Below are 22985 nucleotides of genomic sequence, written 5' to 3'. Positions count from 1 at the left end.
CAGGCTGGTCACACAGGGAGTGGGGGTTCCTGGAGAGATGATATAGATGCTGGAGATCTGGGGTGCAGAGGAAAGTGAAGTAGAGCAAGGAATGGGAAAACTTGCCTCACTTCCTTCTAACAGAAGTTCTCAAGGTGTGTTTCCCAGGAGAACAGCAAGAGATGCCATGAGCGCCGGCTCCACCCATGGCACTGACTCCGAACCTTGGGGGGCAGCAATCCACATTAACAACCACTCAGGGGACCCCAAGCCACACTGAAGTGTGACAGCCAGTGCTATAGATGGAAGAGCAACGCACCATCAAAGGAAGAATATGCTCAAGCCATCAAGAGAGGGCGTGAGCTCAGTGGGGTCTCAATGTTTGAGGGGTCAGCTATTAGGGCAGGAACTGAAGAGAAAGGGTCAGACTGGAAATAGTGACGAGAGAGCAGAGAACAGATAAAGGAGTGGGTTGGCTCCCTCGGAGATTGTTCCCAACTAGAAGGTAAGAGAGCCTAGGATAGAACTGTGGGGAACACCAACATTCAAGAAAAGCCAGAGCAGAAAAGTCTGCAAAGGAAACAGGTGTGGTCAGGTGAATCAGGCTAACAGGGTGTCAGAGAAGCCAGACATGAAAGCATTTCAGTAGGGAAAGGATGGTCACAGGTAACCCTAGAGAGACCCGTGTTAATGAGGGGGTCCAAAGTGAGATCGGGGTGCTGTGCCTGGGAAACTGAGTGGGATGCGAAGTTGGGGATGAGGGTGTGCAGTAGGCTCAGGAAGTCTGGCTGTGAAGGAGTGGAATAATACAGGGTGGTAGCTGTACAGGGAGGGAGAAATCATGACATGGTTTTTAATATTTATTTTTTTAAGATAAGAGAGGAGGCTTAGAATAGCTAACTGCTGATGAGAAGGAATGAGGGAAGGAGGTGTGGTTGAAGCAGCACAATTAGGAAAGGGAGGGGTCCCTGGGAAGGAAGGGATGGGATCCAGAGCCCAAGGGACGGGATTAACCTCAGGCAGAAGGGCACAGATGCCAATTTCACTGTACCATGGGCATGGACCATGGGGCGGGGATCAGATTAGACACAGGCTTGTTTTCCCTGAAACACTGAATCCAGTCCCATCTGCTAAAAGTTCTATGGAAGGAGGAGAAGACACACTATGTGCAAGCTCGCTGCTCCATACTCTAGGGGAGGCCTGCATGACAATAGCATCCCAGAGCAGCAGCCCTATGCATACAATCTAACAACCAGTCACTCATTACTGCATCCTGTCACACACCTGGCAGTGTGCAGGGACTTCCAAATACTACCAGATTTAATGCTCTCCACTGGTCCAGGGAGAGAGATGGTGGGGGATCATGATAATTTCAGAGATAAGGCTCACCATGATCAAAGAACACACCTTCCTGTGGATACCAGGTAGGAAGTGATAGAGGCAGGATTCAGGCCTAAGTCTCATGAATGCCAACACCGTGTCCCCTTCCTGTGTCGCCGCACTACCTCCATGATCTGAACGGCACTGATGGAAATGAGAATGGAAAAGAAAACATGACATATGAGAGATGTGCCTGAGTGATAGGTACTGGGAGGATCCATCAACTCTATTGGAACACATTTTGAGTTTGAAGTGACAATGGGACATAAGCATGCTGATGTCCTGCGTCCCAGCTGAGACAGGGTCTTCCATCTGGAATAAAGGTTGGGAGTATCAATTAGATGACAATGTCTTCTGAGAGTACACACACGGGCCAAGACTGGGGACAGAAGGCTTGACGTATTAAGGCAATAGATGGACACACAAATGCAGAGAAAGCTAATACCCAAGCAGTAAGAGGGAAAAATACCTTCCCTATCCAGTTACCCCACATTGTCCTGATGTGCAGGCTGGTGAGCAATTAAGAAAGGAGGCCCTAGGGGCCGGGGATTTAGCTCAGTGGTTCCGCCACTTGCCTCACAAGCACAAGGTCCCGAGTTCGATCCCCAGTACCAAAAAAAAAAAAAAAGAAAAGAAAGAAAAAGAAAGAAAGGAGGCCCTGGCCTTGCGAAAGCTGGTTATCCCCCTCCTCAGGCAAACCACGCAGCTGCCTTCAGGCCCCTGAGTCGGGGCTGAGCCCTGGGGAGCAGGCTTTGGGGCCCCAACCTGAGTTCTTCACAAGATTGGCTTCCCAGATGGGGCTCTGCCCTGATTCCCACCCCCAGCTGCTAACTGTGCCAACTTAACACCCTCCTGCTCTTCTCTGAACATGCTCTGCTCCAAATCCTCCTCTTGCCCAGGAGAAACAACTTTTAAATTTCTCTCTACTAAAGCTTTAATTGGCTTTTAGCCTCACGGCTCCCAAAAGACCCCAAATGCAGCGCATACACTCATGTGCTTCCATCTATAGCTGCCTTTAACTCATTAGTTCCACATCTTTCTCAACAGAGGAAAGAGCCCTCTATGTTTCAGCTGAGATTTTCTTAAGGGGACAAGCCATCACATCTTACAGTAATGAGATCATTTCAACGCCAGAAACGTGGTGTTTACTGAAACCAGTCTGGTGTTTGTTCACTGCCTTCTAAGGACTAGCTGCCCATTTAAACTGCAAATGATGAGGATGGGAATAAGCCATCTCAGGGCTTGGCAGAGACTGCCTCTGAGCACAGGCAGCTGGGCTAGACGAGTCACGCCATGTCTCCAGCCTGTAAGGCCCCAGATATTGAGGAGGTATCACAGCGCTGATGCCCCAGCCTCTTAATATACACTCCACACTCTGCATGCGCCCTACTGAACATTCCCAATAGCAATAATGACATTCAGCCCACCGCTTGGGCAAAAGGGGAAGAATCAAAATGCTGCCTCCCCAAAGGCAAGTCCTATTTTCCAATTCATTTGTTGTGACCTGGAAATAGCAGGACACAAAGTGATCACTGCAAGAGAAAGGAAGTCAGATAATTTAAAGAGGAGTAAGTTAGTTTACATACATAGCATCATTTCTGAGATCTATCCAGCTCCCTGAAAAAAGAACTGTTTACCTCGAAAAAACAGCTAATGCTTAAAGCTGATGTTGTTTCCATCTCTGATGTAAAATTGCTCCTCCTTAATAAGGTAACAAGCTCTAGTTCTGAATGCAAATCAGGCTACCACGGATGGTTCTAGCCAGGCTATACAGACACAGATCTGTCATTGTTTTTGCTGCCAAATTGGCAAATCTCAAGTTTTCTAATAGATGCTGTATGGCTGCTGTGGAGAGAGAGGACTCAGGTATAACACAGGAAGAGGCTGGTTTGGCCTTTCTTCCGTGCCAAAGGCAAGGAAGGAGTCTTTTGCAGAATAGTTGCAAACACAATCTTTCTGGGGACTGCAACTAAATTAAAGATGAGCAAAAACTGTCAATGAGGGAAATTAAAAAAAAAAAATCTAACCATAAAAATACCAGCCATGAAATGTAAACTGGAAAAAAAGTAGCTGTAAAGTCATGAAAGTCAAAAAGTCACAAAATCACACAATTTGTTGGAAGAAATAAGGGTTAGAGAGGGGACATCTGTGGCCAACAGACTCTAGGCCCCCAACAATGCCCACCTTTCTGGTCTTCACATCCTTATATAACCCTCACCCTTCAAATGTGGGCAGACCTGTGACTTGCTTCTAACCAACAGGATATAGCAAAGATGACAGGATGTCACTTCCACAACTGGGGTACACAGGATTGTAACCTCCATCTTTTCTACATTTCTGTTTTGTCTTGGTATTGGGGATTGAAGCCAGGACCTCATGCATACGGAAGAAGAGCTCTATTACTGAACTCCATTCCGGGCCCTGTAACTTCTATCTTGATAGTTGACTCTCTCTCGATCTCATGAAGCCAGCTGCCACACAGACAGGCTGGTGGACAAAGCCTGCATGGAATTGGCTGGCCAACAGCCAGGAGCTTAGAAAGAGATCTCCCCATCGAGCCTTCAGATGATGAAGGCTGCAGCCTGTGAAGAGCGCAGAGAGGACAAAGATGAGCCACACCGATTCCTGACTCACAGAAACTGGGATAACAGATGTGTTGTTTCAAGCCACTAAGATTCCAGCAATTTGTTACATAGTGACAGAAGGCTAATGCACATCTAAAGTAACAGGTGGCATTAGAAGAACAGGAGGCATTTTCACAGGAGGTGCCAGGGAACTGAGAAGTATTTGTGGCTAAAAAACAGGAAGCATAGGCACACAGGGCAGAAGACAGAAGGGAATGCTTAAGAACAACACGAAGTCCAGCACGGTGCTGAGGTCTGAGAGGCAGGTTTGGGAGCAAAGGCTGGCGAAGTAGACAGGAGGCCCTGGTGGACAACAGCAGCCAGAAAACTGCTCAAACTCATCCCAAACACCACGCGCTCTGAGAACCTCGGCAGGAAGGTTCCTGTGATACTGGTTACTTTCAGGGCCAACAAGCTTGAAAGAAAGGTTGGAAAATGCCCATAAGGGAATGCTGGGCTTTATTCTTTTTAAGGCACTTTGCCTTCCATTACCTCATTTGATTTATGCAAGAACATGTGAAACAGTCAAGGCAGGTATTTACTGCAAAGGTTTTTTACAAATAAGGAAAATGAAGCACAAAGAGGTAAGAATGACTGGCAAAAGCACTAGCTCAGTACTTTTTTCCTACTAAGAGTGTTGCCACATTTTGTTGGAACCCTCTTCTCTGGTAAACAAGGCCAGCCAGGCAGGTCTGGATCCTGGCCCCACTGCACCAGGGTGGCCCCAGGGAGCACCGTACCTGGCACTAAGGTGCAACATGGCCTGGGTAAACTGCAGAGGCCACGCAGTAGCACCCTGAGCTGCAGAAGCAGGTGCCAAAAGGGCCTGAAGGAGGAGGGCCGATAGGAGCATCGGAAACAGGCCTGCCAAGTTTCTTTCCAATCACTGCTTCTGGCTGAAGCAGAGGAGTCAGAGCCGGGGGACTGGCCATGGGAGGGTTGTTAACAGAGGGGCAGAGAGAAGGAATGTACTGTGGAGCTGAGCTTTCATTCCAGGTTCTAGAGAAAGAGTGTACAGGGTGAAAGAAGGGTTCCACTTAAAGGGACAGGGGTGACACATTCACTTTTTTAATGGGGCGTTTTTCAGAGGTGTTTTTGGATTCTGGTTTGAAGCATTATCTGAAATCCATGGACAGTTTTCTGTTATAAAATGTTAACATCTGTCCTTAACAATGGGCCTCCTATAACCACAGGGAGGCAGTTCTTGGTTCCCTCTCCCCAACCAGAGGCACACAGCCCAGTTTTTATCCAATAGGTTGACGTGGAATCTTGAACAATTTTTTGAAAATCTCAGCAGGTTATAACCATCATTCTCCAAGTCTGTTAGTCAGGCAAAGATTCTCTTTGGCATGTTGCTGCATGACTTGAACCTCCTTCCTGGTAGTTCTCAAAGGAGATGGGAATTATTTCAAGTGATCCAAAGGGTAATCAGTGCCAACAGGATGAATCTGTAGGCACATGTAATTCTGCACAGTGGTAAGAAAGGGGTCTCTAACAAAGGGAAAAAATACACAAAACTTTAAGGAAGGGGGCTAAGTACCAAGTTACATCAAAGGCTTCATAACTCAGTTGAATAAGCCTGTGTGACGCTGACCAGAAGTAGAAGGGAAGGGCAGCTTTTTTCCAGGGGAGCCTGAAGGCCTGGAATCTAACTTCACAAACAGCCTCTGAAAGCAAGAAGGGAGAAGTGAGGATGCCTCCATAGAGCCGATCCCAGAGTTTCCGGAGTTATACACATTCTGGACACATTTTATCATATATACACTGTATACAATAAGCTCCAAATTGAACTTCTCTTTTCCATTCCATTGTTACAGCTGAATACAAAATGGGCAGGGTGTCTTCCCTGAATAAAGGCTGACTTTAAAGAACTACGAGAATTAGTCTTTTTAAATGCAAGGGCCTTCAATCAACTGACATCCACTAAAAGAGAGACATTCATTTCCTGAAAATACTCATCACTGCTTCTTCCTTCCAAATACTTGTCTTCTAGGATTGTACAAGGCTCTCAAACCCTACTGTAGTTGGTTCCCGGCGCCTACTCCTGCCCCTGAGCTTTCCCTATCTACCAGCTTTCCAGGCCAGTGAGCTCTTCGGGCAATTCCAGCTGTAATATATCTACTTGAGAAGCTCACTGATTTCCCATAGCTTCAGTTAATAATGTGCAGCTGGGTAACTGTTACCACCCCCCCCCCCTCTTATGGGCCTATATTTCCATTTTCAGTCACCTAGTGGTGTCACAACCAGAATGTCCCCTGTGAAACTCAAGCCCAACATATGATCAGAAGCTGAATTCACTGCTCGTCCCATTCTTAGTCTTATTTTTTTTTCATGTAAGAATCTCAGCACCGCTGCAGTTGCCCCACTAGAAATCACATTACCTTCACTCTTGAATTCTCCTCTGCCAAGTCTCATATCTACTCTGCTACCGAATTCTGTCAGTCCTAGCCCTGAGATGCCTTACTGGCCTCTCCTCTTCCTGCTGCAGCTGTCACTGCTCTCAGGTCTTACACATCCTCCCCTCTTTCTAACAATTGGTCTCCTTTTTTTGCCTTTTTGTTCTGGAGCAAGCATTTTTTTTTTTTGGTACCAGGGATTGAACTCGGGTTCTTCCACTTGCAAGGCAGGCGGCGGAACCACTGAGCTAAATCCCCGGCCCCACACCTTTTTGTTCTGGTAGATGTTTGCCTCAGTCTCCTTTCTGTAGCCATCTCAGGCTCCTCTCCATGACCAAGGCCTCCTAGCAGCCACAGCTAACTCTGCAAAGCCTCCGCTCCAGCATCTCCCCGGCCCACCCTGCACTATTCTCACTTCCACCCACCTGGGGCCTGCTCACACTGAGAATATTCTTCACCCTCTTCTACCTGGCAAACCCCACACCCCTTCAAGCCCTAGAGAACATATCACCTTCTTTTCCTCCCTCCCTCTTCCTCTTACCTTCCTTTACCCTGTCGCCTTCCTCTCTGAATGGTCCCTCCCCCTGCAAACCTGTCCTCTCTAGGATACTGCGTGGTTACCAGCACCCCCTGTTCCTTAGTAACTTTGTTCCCTGACTCCATGCAACATTGCAGCCCTGGAGAAAACATCTGCTGGGCCAGTGTCCTGTCGATGTGCTGGTTCTCCAGCAGTCAGGAGTCCACTTGTGGTTAAAGCAGGATCCAGGTGGTGTAGTCATACTGCATTTACCACTTTACCAGGGCAATTCCCACTAACGGGGTCTAGAGCAGGCAGGAGTGTTGCCACTGTCTCTCCTCTGAAGGACTGCATACACCTCAAGGACAAGCACCTAGATTTTGCCTTGCATTCACCTTTCTTTCCCTAACAAATAAAGCCTGTCATGCATATCCCACTGGAGCTCCTGTTCTCGGAGGTATAAAATAGTACAGTGCCCACTTATACATGAAAACCTTGGAACCAGAAAAACGATTTGTCTGTGAAGTGGAGCCTGGTTCACACAGCTCTTCACCAGCCAGCCCTTTCCCCAGGTTGTAAGCTCTGCTCATGGGAATGCCCACCAGGGCTCAAAGCCTCAGCTAAAGCATGAGCCTGCCAGAACCTTTGTATGTGCTCGGCTGCTCGTGGCCAGAATGACAGAAGAACTCAACTCCACTGGCTTACCTAACACAGGTGACTCACTGGCTCAGGGCGCTGAGTGCAGAGGCAGGGAAGGGTTCAAGGTCAGCTGACCCAGGGCCTAGTGTGGGGCCCCAGCCTTTTCTGATGCCCCACTCTTCTGCCCACAATACCTAGCAAGTCTCGGGGGAGCTGCTGATAGTCATTACACCCGAGTGTTTCCTTGTTCACGTCCATCAAGAAACTGTGTATGCCCCGGAGTCCTAAGTAGGACTCAACCTGACTGGACGGCTTAGTCACGAGCTAGGGGAAGAGGCAGTGGTAGGAGGCTGCAATGCCCAATGCAAAGGTCACCATCCACAGACAGCTATTCAGAATAAAATGAGCTGAAACAAAAATTTCAGTTCCTCGGTCACCCCAGTTCTATTTCAAGTGCTCAACAGCCACACGTGGCTGGTGCTACACAAGTGGGCAGCACAGAGGAGAGCACTCCCACTGCAGCACAGGCCCCTGCAGACACCACAGCTCTGTCAGGCAACCAAGACCAGCCCAGCAGCAGGGCCAACTGTGTACGAAGTTCGAGGGATCTGGGGAAGGAGCAGATAGATGCCCAGATGAAACTCTGGGTGAAGAGAAGGGAAAAGGGAAACAGACACTAGATGGGCAATGAACAATGTGTAAGACATCTGCACAGAAATAAACTGATTTGTTCTTTAAATAATATAACCTATTGGAGGAATTGTCATTGCTATGGATATAGGTATTTTTCTTTTATAAACTCACTACCTTTCTGTGGGGCACTGGACAAGCCATGTAACTTCTCTGAGCCTCAGTTTCCTTGCCTGTAAAACAAAAGGGTTGAACTAGATCAGTGGCTTCTAACCTTTTAATCATAGCAGATTTTTAAAACAGATTTTTAAAAATTTGTTTCTACCGAGAAGCTCACACTTTGAAGTATTTTTTTAATAACAACTGCATCTATAATTATTTTTCTATGCTTTTTAAAAATCAAAAACATATATCTGTTAATGAGCACTTCTGATCAGCAAGAAAAAGCCAGGTTATCTGGTGGGCTAGTATTATTAGCATCAAACAAAATTCAAGTCCACCCTGTGGGCTAAGAGCAAATCTATATGTTCATCCCGTGTCACAAAGTCTTTGTCATAACATAAAGTGCCTCAGTGAGAGCCACCAGTGGTGGAGCATTACACGTCAAGAAGAGTATATCCTCTCGCAGGCCCCGCCCAGGGCCAGAGTCTATCATCTCTATGGCAGTGTAACTGTAAGCAGAGATGAACCCTGCATTCACACCTTGGCACTAGCACAGACTGGCCTGGCCTGGGAAGCACCAGAGGAGAAAAGAGTGGACACCACCAAGAGAGAGCCTGAGGGTGACTGTAGTCCCATGAGTACAGAAGGGGAAATGAGGAGAAAAGGACACCGCCACTCAGGCAAGTTGTTCTTCCTTTTCCACTGCTAGTCAGCCCAAGGAAGGGGGTTATAAAACAATCCAAGGAGCCCAGGATGAAGCTGGAAGTGTGCAGCAAGAGCCTAGAGAACAGTGACTCTGGCCACCTTCTGGTCTTCACTCACCTCCAAGGAGAAGGACAGGCACACAGTGAGTGGCACCTAGAGGCCGTGGGCCCCTATTCCAGACAAGATGAACAACATTTGTGAGAAATTATTTCCTTTAGTTTCTGTTCCAATAATTTCATGTTAAACATGCTAGAGGACGGCTGACAGGCATGTCTTCCTGCAGGTGCCGGGGAAAGCGGGACAGAGCATGTTCTGGCACATGAAGAATTTGTAATGTTAAAAGAATATCCTACAGCCCAAGGCCCCGGGTACACGAGAAACAGGCAAGCAGGCAGGGATGACTGCAGGATAAAAAGGAAAAGAAGAAAAGAAGGAAGCAGAAAGAATAATCCTGAAAAAGAGCTCCAGTTATATTTCGAAGAACAGATGTAATTATTATATCAAGATTTCTTACAACTCATCTTGATTTTCTATTTCTGTTAACTCCCTCTACCAATTATTCTCTATAAAGATTCCATTTAAAAAACCCTCACATTCATCCAAAGGCTGAACACAGAACTTGTGTGATCCAGCAATTCTACTCATTTATATACTCATTTATATACAGGTTTTAAAAGAATTGAAAACAGAGACGCAGATACTTGCACACCAATGTCCATTTCAGCATCATTCGTTATTCAAATGACTAAAGGGCTGAAAGGTGGAAACAACTCAAATGTCCACAAACATGGATGAACAAAATGTAGTGTACGCAAATGGAATGTTATTCAGCCAAAGAAAGAGATGATATTCTGGTATCTGGCAGAACACAACTGAACCTTGAAAACACTACACTAAGTGAAATAAGCCAGACACAAAAGGACAAATATTGGCTGATCTCACTTATATGAAATATTTAAAATAGGCAAATTGGTGTAGACAGGAAGTAGGTAAGTGGTTATCGGGGATGGGCAGAAAGGGAAATGAAAGGTTGTTGCTTAGTTGCTAAAAAGCTTTTGTTTGGGCTGATGACAAACTTTGAAAATAGTGGTAATAGTTGCACAATACAGGGCATACAATTAATACCACTAAATTAAACATTCAGAAAGGGTTAACATGGTAACTTTCACGATATGTAATTTTACCACAATAAAAAAATTTTTTTTTAACTCACAGACATTTTTATGTTTCTTGCTCTAAAGAAGGCAAACCTAGGTAGCAGCAGAACAGACAGGTGTATCCTCTGAGAGTCCTGTAGGAACTCTTAGGGCACAGTAGTCCTTTAAGGGTTCCCAAAACTACAATTCCAGCTTGCAAGTCTATTGTGAACTCCAATCTGCATCTGCAACTGCACCTGACCACCTCGGCCTTACTATATCTGAAAGAAAGTCTTCAGTAATAAAAGGCAAAAGTAGAGATTACTTACATTAAGAACAAATAATAGGGGGCTGGGGATTTAGCTCAGTGGTTTCGCTGCCTGCTGCGCAAGCACAAGGACCTGAGTTTGATCCCCAGTACAAAAACAAAAACAATAACAAAAAAGAATAAATAATAGGAAAGTCACTAGCTACTGGAAAAACTGAGGGGGAAATTGAAAAGTATATGATCACAGGTGTAGAGGAAAGTACACACTCAAACATGTGCTTTAAATACATGATCTTTGGGGCCGGGGATTTAGCTCAGTAGTTCCGACGCCTGCCTCGCAAGCGCAAGGACCCGAATTCGATCCGCGGTACCAAAAACAAACAAAAAATACATGATCTTTGGTAAAGTATAGAATATCAAAATTAATACAATAAAAGAAAAAAATACTATAAAAATCAATAGTCATTAGAGGTCATGAAAGCTGCCAACTAAAAAAAGCTCTAGCCCATGCTTCGCGTATGATTTCTTTCACTGGGAACACTTGATTGCTCTCAATGCTTTTCTAACTGTTCCAAAGCAATAAAAACAAAAGAAAGGCTTTCTAATTCTTCCTACAAAGTGAACAGAGCCTAATGCCAAAGTACAATGAAGACAGCATAATAAAAAGACACTACATAGACTCATCTCACTTTGGATTTCAAATCCAAACATCGTAAATAAATTAGTGGTGAACGTAACTGAGTTACAAGCACATCACATACCATGACAAATGAGGGCCACAGGGATATGAAGGATGCAAGAATTATTCAGGATTTTATCTCATCATACTATCGGGCCAAAGGCTGGGGGAGCACTTTGGAAGAGGCTCAAAGGGCACTTTTTAAAAGATTCAACATTCATTCAAACAAAAACTTAGTAAAGGAGAAGACGCACGGTGTAGCACTGTGCTCGAGGGTGTAATACTGGAGGCATTCCCACTGAAGTCCAGAACACGGCAGTTACTACTATTATATAACGCAGTTCTTACAGGGATAGCCAATGAAATAAGGTAATAAATGAGAGGTTGCAAAATTATTATTTGCAGACAAAACTATTTTATATTTTGAATGTCAAAATAACCAACTATAAAACTATTAGAAATAATAATAGCATTAAGTATCCAGTTAAGATACACATGGCAATAGTTTCATTCTCTATCAACAGTAGCCTGTGGAGAAATGCTAGAAAAATTTTTCTTTCAAATAATATTAAAAAGAATCAAATTTTCCTCATAAGAAATGTGCAAGATAATGCTATAAGCTACAAAACACATTAAGAGGACCTAAGACTATAGTTCACAATGTAAATAGGCTTGATAAATTAAGATCTTGCAAAAGGGAAGGGGACCGGCCAGGGCTTTAGCTCAGTGGTTTCGCCGCCTGCTGTGCAAGCACAAGGACCTCAGTTTGATCCCCGGTACCAAAAAAAACACACAAAAAAGGGAAGGGGACCAAGAGATGCGGGGGAGGGAAGACAGGAGACTAGGATGAAAACAAATTAAGATGTGTTATGCACCTGTACCAGTGCCCCACGATGAATGTCATCATTATGTACTGCAAACACGGACTGATAAAAATTAAAATAAAAAATTAAGGTGCATACAGACCAGGACACAAATAGCAAAATAAGGTATGAACAGGTCTACAACTGAACAAAATTTTAGCACTCCACAGAATAAACAAAGGAAAAGAAATCTAATAACCATTTAATTTTTTTTTTTTTTTAAAGCCAGCTGTGGTGGTACACGCTTGTAATTCCAGGTTCTGAGAGGCTGGGGCAGGAAAATCACAAGTTCAAGCAAACAAATGAAAAAGTGGTGAATTTCCAAGTGGTATTCACTAAAATCCCACCCAGCATCAGCTAACAACTTCAGCAGAGCTTCTCCAAGCTTGAGGTGCAGTCAGTGGGCATCCAAGGCCAAGAAACTATTTAACAACACCCAGTCTTTCTCTGCCTTTCTCATTCCCGTGCCTTCCTGAGAATAATGTGGGGGTCAGCAGACCAAGCAGGCCAAACACAGCAGGTCCACCCATTTCCACAGTCTCCATAGCGCCGTCAGACAGCAGCACCAGAGAGACCACGGCCCCTTCAGAAAACCCGGGCTGAATGCATGCTTATGTGTTCTTGTCTTTGCCAGAATGTTCTAGATACTAGATTTAAAGTATAACTAAGTGCCTTTAGAGATTAACAGTATTTTCACTGTGGCTATACCTACTGAAACTATATTAACCTCACTGACACTCAACAAATCATTAGCATCCAAAATTTTCCTTAAATGTACACAGAAACACAAGTAGATGTATCTTTATTTTGCAATAATATTTTTAAATGTCTTAGTTCTAATTCAATTATAGAAATTTCAGTAGATATTATCTACATACACAAAAACCCATTTGTGGAAAAGAGGCTGTTTAAAGTTAAAAAGCACTAGGCATCACAAAATAGAATCTGAAAAGGACTCTAATTCACAAATACATTTATGGCCACAGGGATGAACAATAAAATCAAGATGTTTTATGTACCTGTACCAACTCCCCGTGATGAATATAATCATTATGTACTGCAAACATGGACTAATAAAGCATAAACAATAAATAAATAAAACCTCAAGATAAGCCAAAGTCATGTCTTGTGAGCAACATAATGTTTCTGACCCTCCAGTCACTGCTGCTAAAGAAGACGGGGTCAGGGTGAGGAGATGGACAAGCAGGACGTGGCAGGCTGACCCTGCGCTGTGTCTGCAGTTCAGACAATCTGAGGTACAGCACAAGAGCATCACGGGTAGTGGTCAGGCCTGGATCCTGGAGCAGCTGCAACTGGGAGCACCACGGCAGAGATGAGACGGCCGTGAATGCTTTAGCGAAAACCCACAAAAGAGCTTGTCAGACACAGAGGCAATATAGTGGGGCCTCTGTGTAGTGAGATAAGAAGACTTCACTGCCAAGTAATTCACACAAATTATTGCAACTGGGATTAACCTGCCGATGGTCAAACCAAGCAGCTCTGGAGTCAGCTTCGGGGCAAAGAGGAAGGAAGGTGGGAGCAGCAGGCCTCTCCATAGAGGGACTCGAAGAGCTCCCCAATCAGTAAGGACTGAGGGGAGGGCTACACAGCGTACCTGGCCTAGGAAGGATGGGAGGAGACAGGAGAGAGCAGGAATCGCTTTTGCATGAACTGGGCCCAGCACAGCATCCCGACCAGCAGTCACTCCATAATGCTGGGTGGATAAATACAGGGAGAAACAGGGGCAAGGTAAGTTGCAGTGGCTGTGATGGTTCTGAGAGACAGACCTGTGCCAACGGAAGATCCCCACGCCATTCATGTTCATGACTCATCACAGCCTATCGCACTGAATCCTTACTAGCAGTGAAAATATATTCACTCATAGCACCTTTTAGCCGCAAGGATCTTCTGACATAATCTGCCCAACCCCCTGACTTCAGAAGCACAGTGGGGGACCCCATCCTTGGCCACCTCCCCCCAAGTCCACTACTCTTTCCACCACCCAGGCTGACATAACTGAATGCCTGCTCCCTGCCAGGTCAGAGATTAAACAAGACACCTGGAGATAATTTACAGAGAAGGTGGATCATAGCGTAAGGGTGGAGACCAAGTTTCATAGATTAGAGTGGGAAAAATCAATTTATTTTATGTGTAACAGACTTTGGTTATTAGTGCAAGCACGTACTGCTTAGAACGGATGAAGAAGGTTTTTGCATAATTGTTGACAAAATTATATGACAGCAATGATATAACAGCCTCATTCTGTTTGACTTTTGCAATGTGTTCATAAAAACAATTGTTTTTGCCAAAATATGTGAAGGCTTCATTCATTTCCCAAGGTTCTCTTAGTCTATGGTTACTTGAATAATTTAAAAATCTTTATCTAGTATTTTCTTTACTGACACCTTGTGTGATACACTGGGAAATAAAATTGATGCACTGAATAGAAATAATTACTAGAAATGATGCCCAAATAAAATAGCAAGCCTAACCATGCTAGCTTTGAACAAAAGACAGCAGTGATTTTATACTCTAGAACACTGAAGCCAGAGTGGAGAGTAGCAATGGCAGTTCCTGGAATCCACACTTACACTGAAGAACACAACAGTGTTTCTCACTCAGTAACATAAGGCATAGTTTTTCACTCAACTTTTTTCATTTTGAATATTTTAAAATATAGTGGAAAACTGAAAGCTTTGTTACAAGTACACACAGATTCACCAACGTTAACATTCTGCTACATTCACTACCATCTCCCTGTGTGTGTGCGCGTACACACGTGTGTGCACGCGCACACACACCTTAGGAGTTGTTTATCCTTTTTCTGAACTAAAACATTTGAAAGTAAGCTAGACATTAGCATACTTTGCCCCCAAAACGTCACATGAATCTCCCAAGAATAAGGACATTTCCACCTTAAAAAATTAACAGGAATTTCAAAGTATTAATTAAATATCCAGTCTAAATTTCAATGTTACTATATTTTTTCCCAGTCTAGGATTTCATCAGGGTTAATACGTTATTTTTTATTATATCTTTTTTGGTGTTTTTTAATCTAAAATAGCTCCCCTTGCTTTTTGTTTTTTATCCCATTATATTTCCCTTGTTTTTCCTCCCTTAGTGTCATTTAACTTGTTCCAACATCCCCTATATTTCTGCGCACGCTGCTATGTACGGGGAGAGGCAGAGCACAGTGAGAAGAGGACAGTTGGGTCTGGCCCCACAGCAGTCCAACCTGGCTACACAGCAGAATCCTTGGATTTCCGAGGAGCTTTTCTAAAGTACCAATGCCAAGCCTCACTCTAGATCAACTATAATCAGAATCTCTGGGATGGTATCCAGGCATTGTTGTTTTCTAAGAAGCTATCTGGAGATTTTAAAGTGTATTTACCAGCTGCATACCTTTTCTGCAACTTTGGAATAAAAACTATAGTCTCACTAAGTTGCCCGGACAGGTCTCAAACTTGCAATCCTCCTTCCTTAGAGGAGAGGCATGCACCACCATATCTAGTTGATCTAAGTATATTCTAATGTGCATGCATGCACACAACCACACAAGATCAAAGTGTACCTAGCTACCATTGACACAACCATAGGAAACAAAACTTCATAGACAAAGATGCCTCTCAGAAACTGACAAATTAATTACACAAAATAATAAATAGCGTATGAAAGGAAGAACAATTCTGTATCAAGTTCTTGAGTACACACACCTTTCTTTCAAAGTATATATGAATATTTATAAACCATATAATAGACTACAAAGGGTGAATAAATTGAAAGAAATATATATATAATATAATATATATGTATATATCTTCTGCTCTCTGACCACAATACCATAAAACTTAAACATTAACAAAAATACCAAAAGAATTAAAAAGTTAAAGAGCCTTAACAAACAAGTAATCTACTTTGGAAGAAGCCATAAAGGATATTAAATATTTAGATTTAGACTAATAAAAACACTGCCTATCAAAATCTGTGAAATATAACTAAAGAATTTTTTAGAATGATATTTATAGCTTTTAAAATGTTACAAAGGAAATAGGAAAAATTAAATATAGTAAGATAGTAAGATAAGTAGTCAACTCAATGAGTTGGGAAAAGAACAAAAAACCAAAACCCTCAAACTAAGAAATTAAATCAGGAACAGCAACTATCAGTGATATACAGAAAAACATATCGGCAATAAAGAGAAATAACACAATCAAAAAGCTTGTTCTTTGTAAAGATTAATAAGATTAAACTCTGGCAAGAAATACTTGGCAAGAAAAAGTGAGGAGAAATAAATAATTAAAATACAGAATGAGAAGGAATGCCAAAGTACAGACACAAAGGAGACTTAGAAAATAATAACAGAATATTAAACACTAATAATAGCTATGTGCTAACAAATTTATGACCTATAGATAATAGATCAATTCTCATTAAGTTATACCAAAACTGGTACAAGAAGAAATATAAAACCTGAACAGGCCAATCAGTGAGAAAGAGATTAAAACAGCAAAGAGCCTCATCTCCTGAAAAACAGCAGGTGCAGACAATTTTACAATGTGTCCTACCAAATGCTAAGGGACAGTTAATTCCCATTTTATACAAGCTGTTCCAGAAAAATAGGGGCCAGTCAAAAACCAGTGAGAATATTTCTGAAGCTATTAAGATACTGACTCTAAATATCTGATGACAAGAAAGTCTTAGATACATTTTAACATGATACAAAAATTTTATACTACACAGTACCAAAAAGAACTCAATGATGTATTTTAGAAATACTAAGACATCAAAATTAATAAAGATCTAAGGAATTCAAGGATGGTTCAACATCTATCTCTGAACTGTAAATTTAATAAAACAGAAGATCCTGAGCCCTACCAACAAGGAAAATTTTTTAAAGCCAGTAAGTATTTGATTCATATCATTTTATCACATCAAATTAAAGGGTTTTTTTCAATGACAGACAGCATAGACAAAGTTCACAGACAAACGCCTCAATGATAGAATGGGAGAAGATATTTGTTCAAAAGGGGTTATTACAGAGAAAAGATAAATTGCTCAAAATCAGCAAGAGAACAGTAACTCTGACAGAACAATGGGCAAAGGATAAGACAAGGCAACTGACAGAACTTAATCTGGACTACAGAGACTGGAAAGCTGGGCAACCCTAACTGTTGGCAGGGAGGAGAAGGTGTAAGAAGCCTCGGGCACTGCTAGTGTGGTACAGCCATGAAAGCATTCTGGCTTGGATAAAGCTGGAGTTAATAAAGAACTGTTCCTCCGTCATGTTTTGTTTCCTGTGCATCCATTTCTTTTTCACACTTCATAGATTGAATGGGTAGTGTAACATAGAATTAGGGTCTCAGGATATTGTAAACTCTGACTTCTATCTCTCTCTCTGATATGACTGCATTGTCCACCCAGTGTAAAAGATAGGGAGGCAAATATTCTCACTGCATCCTTCTGTTTAACAGAAGGCTGGGCAAGGCTTTACTTTAATCAGAGCTGTAAAGACTGGCTAAAAGGGTGCTTGATAGGAAATTGCTACTTAATTTTTAATATTTCTAAATTCAATATTTCTAAAGCAACATTACTAAAAATAGATAAACAAATACAGCAAACATTACTGTCCTTCAGTTGTACTAACAATCATTATACAGGGTAGAAAGCTGGAAAAGAAGAAATTTAACTCTGAAAAAGAATCGTTGTCAGACAATCTGGAGAAGGGATTCTTGGGTTTCAGTAGACAAAGTATCACATAGGAGTAATCACAAGGACTTGCTTCTCTCAGCCAAAGGGGAGGAAGGAAAGAGAACTTGAGGAAACTAAGGCTCTGAAAGGGCCTGTCTTGGAGGGAGATCAGTCTTAAGGGAGGAAAGAAAGAAGCCTACCTGACTCCCAGTGATTCAGGCAGCCTCTAGGAAGAGCACTAATAGCCTGATACAAATCTCAGGAGAGATTAAGGATTCCACAGGGAGTCTCCTCTCCAGAAAACACTGAAGTTGGCTGGAAGAGAGAAGTGAAAGGTCGCTGGCTTTATACTTCAAAGCCCTGCTCACTTGTCAGGTACTGGTTGAGGCTTGTCTCCAGACTACACATCTGAAAAGGATCTCTGGCAGACCCTGCTGGGACAGAGGGCAGGAAACATACATCACACCCTGCTGAGGTCATGACCACCAGATTCAGAGGCCAAACTCTTCTTACCATTCCGGTGATGAAGGATACAGAGCTGCTATACCACTCAGCCATGATGATTTTCATCCTTGCTAACCAGGCAATCCTTACCCCTGATGCATCTGGTACCACGGAAATTTAACTGAGCTGTCCTGCATCAATACGACAGCAGACTTGTATGCTAACAGCAAATCCAGTGCTCACAGAGTGGCAGCTTAGGACTGAGTGGACGTCAAGAGGAGCCCGATCTTTGGCTCTCTTTCAGGGGCTGAGGATGATAAATACCCATGCTGTCTCCCTGGAAGAAACTACTGGTGTGTCTGAGACACAGAGAACTTTTTTCTTTTTTTTTTTTTTGGTACCGGGGATGGAACTCGGGACCTGTGGTTGCAAGGCAGGCAGCAGAACCACTGAGCTAAATCCCCAGCGAGAACTTTTTTCTTAATGTGATGATTGGTGAGTTTTGTAGACAACTAGGGCTGAGTGCTCACTTACAGAGAAACTGATGCTTATCATAAAGATACCAATGTTGCCTGGACAAATAGGGAGAAACCGCACATACACATGTACTATGCAATATTTGTTTGGGGTAAAGAAACATGCTATTAAAACACAAGCATGAACTAGTATTAATAAGGCATTTGCAAGTACAATACAAAGCAAAGAATGTTTCTAGAAGTCTTAGGGAAAGTTTATGGTGTTCTTAAGGTTACGGTTTATTTCAGCAACAATTTTCAAAACCTTAAATGGTGCAAAAAGTACTAACATCTTAACTGCAACCAGATTTTATATTATCCTCAGCAAGAGAAGCTGGTTGAAATACCCTTTAAAATGCTGTGATATTTAAAGAGCAAATTGCAATTTTCTTAAATATCAAGAGGGCAAGCAATGAAAAGCAGCCATGTGGTTTCCCAAACTCTCTATTTAAAGGCTAGCAGGAAAGAGAGACCTGTGCCAGACACTAAGGGAAGGATTAGGGCTGTTCTCTCGGTCAGGGATACTAAGGAAGCAATAGGAGTAACAGTGGCTAGGAAGAACACAAAAAGAGTAAGGGAAAACATGCATACATGGACTTGCAAGCACTCAGTGACATTTACCTGTAAAACAGAGGGAGAGGAATTATAACAGATGACACACCAAGAGGCAGTCTGGCCACCGGCACTTCCAAAAGGCAAAGTGTATGGTACACATCCAACCCAGCCACCAATTCAGCTACCACATCCCTCAATACTTCCTTGCTCTTGCATTTGTATCAACTAGTGAGAGATCAAGGTGTCTTATCCACTCAGCACACACCCCAAGGGAAAGGAGGCTGCTGAGATCTGCCGAGCCTAACCACCAGAGCTGGGTTTCCACGAAGTAGCTTCAAGCCAAATGCTCAATACACTTAAAAGTGTCCTGTCGGCTGGCTTTGGCCTGTGAATACCTCTCACCTGGAGGATCTTGTTGATGAAGAATTTGGCTGTTAAGGTCTTGGTTATTTCCCTCTCTTCCAGTACTGATGCTGTTATGAAATACATATGCACTTTAAGAAGAGTCACAATATACAACCATTTTTTAAAAAACATCAAAAGAATGAAATTTCAAGGAATCGCATCCAAATGAAATAGGCTCAGCCTTGAACTGTGAAATCACTAGCTATCTAAGCATGCTACAAAATAAGAAAAACTTGAGTTCCTTTAGGTCAGTATGGGTGGGGGATAACAGTGACAGAGGAACCAGTAGCCTCTTCATTCAAAGAAATCATTCTGAAAGACAGTATTTGCCACCAAAAAGGACACACGCTTTCAGAACATGCTCTCTGGCCCAGGTCACAAGAGCAATGGAGAAAATCAGGTAATCCTGCTGCAGTCACTTCCTGAAATGCTCAGCTTTCTTCAGCATGTAGGGAGCTGTGCTCATCAGTTCCTGTCCCAGGTCATCTGCTGAACATCCTCCTGCAGTAATCTGGCGTGTCTCCCAGCCTTTTACAGGGACTGTGCCAGAAACTTTTTCCTGATAACAAAGCTCAGTATCTAGTCAGCTTGGCCAGGTCAGTGTTGCTCAAGCTTCTCTATTCCAGAGTACACATAAAAATCCGTTGGACTGTAAAATATATTCCCTCTGCTTAACTCTCTTAGAAACCGGCAGGTTGAAGCACTCAACTTGTAAATGCCCCTTGCCCTAAGTTCCTGAAGTGTGGTCAGGCAGGGCCTTGGGCCCAACTCCTCACCCATGTGTTTGTAACTACTTCTCTCTCTTCTGCAGAGGACCCACGACTTAGATGTCACTCAGAAAACTGGACAGTCCAAAGGCTTGGAATCACAATCCTTCCTAAAGACAACCTGCTTATAAAATTTAGGGGGATCTATATGCACAATGACAGAATTTTTTTTTTAGGAATTTTAAATTTTATTTTATTGGTACATTTTAGGTATACAAAATAATGACATTCATCCCTGGAAATTTGCACCTTTACATAATCTCTCTTGGTTCTTATTTTTTCCCCCTTCCCCTGCCCTCCCTTCAACCCCTCCATCCCGCCCTATTTACAAAGACTTTGTTTTCATTTTTTCATTTTCTCATATCAATTTCATTCCCTTCTTTCCTTTCCCTTACCCCTCCCACTTCCCCTTCCCCTTTGCCCCCTTTTCTTCCTATTTCACATTATCTATTATACCTTTTAGTCCTTATTTACACTTTCAGTTTCTCACACTAGAGAAACTATTTGGTATTTACGCATGTGTATACTATTTATTTCACTTTAGAGTATTGCCTCAATGTGCATCCATTTAGCTATAAATGACTCTAATTTTTCACTTTTTATGGCTGAGTAGTGCTCCATTTATTTTTTTAAAAACACATTTTCTTTATCCAGTCTCCAGTTGATGGTCATTTGGGCTGTTTCCAAGTTTTAACTATTACAAACTATGCTGCTATAAACATGGGTGTGTATATATTGCTATAGTATGATTCTTTTAATTCTTTTGGGAAGATACCCAGCAGGAGAATAGCTGGGTCAAATGGGACTTCCAGTCCTAGTTCTTTGAGGTATCTCCATACTGATTTCCACAGTGCTTGCACCAATCTACACTCCCACCAGCAGTGGAGCAGGGTTCCACTTTCCCCACAGCCCCGCCAGCATTTGTTGTTGGTTGATTTCATGATAGCAGCCATTCTTTCTGGGGTGAGGTGGAATCTCAGCTTTGTTTTCATTTGCATCTCTCGATTGACCAGTGATGTTGAACATTTTTTCATATGTTTATTTGCTATTTCTACTTCTTTGTCTGAGAAATGTCTGTTCATTTCAGATGCCCATTTTTGGATTGGGTCTTTAAATTTGGGAGGTCTGATTTTTTTAAGTTCTTTAAGTTTTTTTAAGTTCTTTATTTTTTTAAGTTCTAGAATCTTTAAGATTCGAGATAGTAGACCTTTGCCTGAGGAACAGCAGGTGAAAATTTTTTCCCACATTGTGGGTTGTCTCTTCACACTGCCGGTGGTTTCTCTTGCTGTGCAGAAGTCTTTTAGTAAGAAGAGATCCCACTTGTTGATTGTTTGTGCTAGTTCACAGGTGACTGAGGTTTTGTTCATAAAATCTTCAGAAATATTGTTTTAAAATACTGAATTAAAGCAAAACCAAGGGTAAAATAAAGTACTTTTGCGTAAGGGATTTTAAAGACTGATTTAATTCTGTTCATATCACCCACATAGTGAGACTAGGAACACCACTGGAAATGTCAAGGTTAACTATGGACAGACCTCAAAGCCCATGAGGAGCGTGGTAACAGCAACCACTGCCCACACAATCCACTGGACAGCACTTCTGTCCTGTCTCAGAACCAGCAGCAGATGCGTAACAAAGATCCCCATTCCTAAAAGGTGCCATGGGTCAGAGACAGGGAATACAGCTACTGTGCTGTGTGGCTTACTCTGCCAGAGAGAAGCCCACTGCTCAATTATTCACTAAAACAAAATGCCATGCAACAGTGCAGACTCACCTTTATCATGAGCACAAACTGAGAGTTTCTTAACACCATCAGCCAGTGCATTTTGTGAGTTGCTGTGTCCATTTTCTGAGTCACTGTCATCATACTGAGCCTCTACAATGACATCAGTACTGTCATTACAGCCTTTCGAGGACTGCTTCGGGAGGTGGTGTCCACAGAGCTCCTCAGGGAAATCAGATTCATAGGCAGCTTCTGCTTCTTTGTCACTGCTCTCTGGTTTGAATACCTGAAGAGAAGACAGAAAAATCATTAGCAGGTGGGAAGGGAGAAAAGAGTGGATTTCTCTTTTCTAAGGAAAACTACACATTCAGAAGCTGACAGCACTAGGTAGTCACCAGGTAGTTTGAAAAAGGGACCTTTATTTTCCCAATGCAAAGGATGTCTAGAGGTAACCCAGCAATGCCTGGCTGCCACTCTGCTTTTCAAGACGCCCCAAGTTAATGTCATGTGCACATCTCATTTTTCTGAACACCAGAAGTCCCACTCTGTTTCAGAAGAGTCTGCTGCAGAAGAGCAAGCAGTATGTTAGGCAATGATAAAAGAACTCAACCAAGCAGGAGCCTGTGCTCTCAAGTGAAACCTCTAAAATAGAAGACAAAATGGAAAAGACAAAAGTACAAATAAGAGTTTTTATATGTTCTCCTAAAAGTATAAAGCCTTAATTATCCATTTTGAGGAGTGAAATCAGTTGGAACAATGCAAACAGAAAAGAATCCAGACACTAAGCCATTTAACTGAGTGTGGCACGTAATCAGGTGCTGTTGAATCACTGGGGAAAAAACCCAACTTTGAGTCTGTGTGCAAATCTTCCCAACCACATTAGCAGTAGCAGACTTTAAAGGTTCCAGAT

General features: G+C 42.7%; 1 protein-coding gene across 7 annotated transcripts in view; it reads right to left on the bottom strand.

Moving 5' to 3' along the window:
• Positions 1-22985, bottom strand: part of Dis3l2 (DIS3 like 3'-5' exoribonuclease 2) — a 262451-nt gene that overhangs the window by 179597 nt on the left and 59869 nt on the right. For 5 of the 7 annotated variants that reach the window (XM_087209293.1, XM_021247080.2, XM_004868059.4 and 2 more), the window contains one exon: positions 22127-22361. In XM_087209293.1, coding sequence (XP_087065419.1) covers positions 22127-22361 — 235 coding nt within the window. Of the gene's footprint in view, positions 1-13593; positions 13693-19582; positions 19654-22126; positions 22362-22985 lie in introns of those variants that run through there. The other 2 variants (XM_087209292.1, XM_087209294.1) reach the window with 2 other exon arrangements.

The sequence above is a fragment of the Heterocephalus glaber genome, unplaced genomic scaffold (genome assembly GCF_053883595.1).
Source record: "Heterocephalus glaber isolate CG9 unplaced genomic scaffold, H.glaber_assembly_v1.0 deba00001004, whole genome shotgun sequence".
NCBI lineage: Eukaryota > Metazoa > Chordata > Mammalia > Rodentia > Bathyergidae > Heterocephalus > Heterocephalus glaber.
This window is presented reverse-complemented; position numbering and strand designations above follow the sequence as displayed.